The sequence below is a fragment of the Caenorhabditis briggsae genome (assembly GCF_000004555.2).
Source record: "Caenorhabditis briggsae complete genome, chrIV, whole genome shotgun sequence".
Taxonomy (NCBI): Eukaryota; Metazoa; Nematoda; class Chromadorea; order Rhabditida; family Rhabditidae; genus Caenorhabditis; species Caenorhabditis briggsae.
In genome coordinates, this window is record NC_013487.2 from 6,793,642 (window position 1) to 6,794,624 (window position 983).

At 37.9% G+C, this 983-nt stretch overlaps 1 protein-coding gene across 1 annotated transcript in view; it reads right to left on the reverse strand.

Moving 5' to 3' along the window:
* CBG05481 overlaps nucleotides 1-644 on the reverse strand; it is a gene marked incomplete at both ends in the record, with an annotated part of 1,746 nt that extends 1,102 nt beyond the window's left edge. Inside the window, one exon of the mRNA XM_045235384.1 lies at nucleotides 452-644. Within this exon, the coding sequence (XP_045092958.1) occupies nucleotides 452-644 (193 nt within the window). The remainder of the gene's footprint in view (nucleotides 1-451) is intronic.
* Nucleotides 645-983: the final 339 nt, after the last annotated feature.

The following is a 983-nucleotide window of genomic DNA, read 5'->3' on the forward strand; positions in this document are numbered from 1 at the left end:
ATTTTTCCTTTTTTTTTTAATTTAAAATCTTTGAAAAGTGATGTATTTTCCGAATGTTAAACCAAAAAAAATCCGAAATCCTCAAAAAACGCCCTTGAAACCCGCGCAGTGAGAAACCTAGGCCACATCGACGGGAAGTCTTTTTTATGTGACCGACAGTGGCTTTTTTTCATTCTTTATCAGACAGAAAAACGGAAAAAATCCGAAAAAATGGAGATGTAAAAAAGGAGTCCCGCAGCCGTGGCCTAGGTTTCTCACTTTGCGGGAATTCCAATCCTCGTCCATATTTGCCACCTTATTGAGCAAAAATTTCAATTTCAGCGGCGTTTTTTTGGGAATTTCGATTTTTTCCTAAACTTTTCGAAGTAATTTTATAAAAATACATAATTTTAGGAACATTTTAATGCAAGGGACATTTAAAAAATTGGGCCCTCCTTTAAACAAAAAAAACTTACTTGAACAACTGCTACCGTAGTCTCCTTAGCTTCGAATCCTATTCTTATCCTAACTGCTGGCTCCACAATAACCACAAACTTATCAGAAGGCATTTCCATGACCACTGATAACCCGTAGCTGACATCTTGCTCCAGTTTTTCTGGAACATCTGCAGCGCGGATGTTCGTCTGAATCCTGACGATCTGCATTTTCTGCTGAAAATTGCAAATTGATGTAGAGAATTGTACGGTTTCGCAACATTAGTGAATATATACACATTTTGCCGCTCGACAAACTAAAAAAGGCTCTCCTTGTCTCTGTTCGGTCAGCTGAGAAAACATTTCTCTCGGAGAAGAAAGACTAGCACTTGACAACACAAGAACACACAAAACTCCATTTTTCAATGTTTTTTCGGGAAAAAAAAACGAAAAACGACATGGAAGACAACAAAAGAGGAAAACAATTAGGTTGGGAGGAAGAGTTTGACCTTGGAAAAGGATGAACAAATTAGGGGAGATGATTGGAATCGGGTTAGGGTTATGGTATGA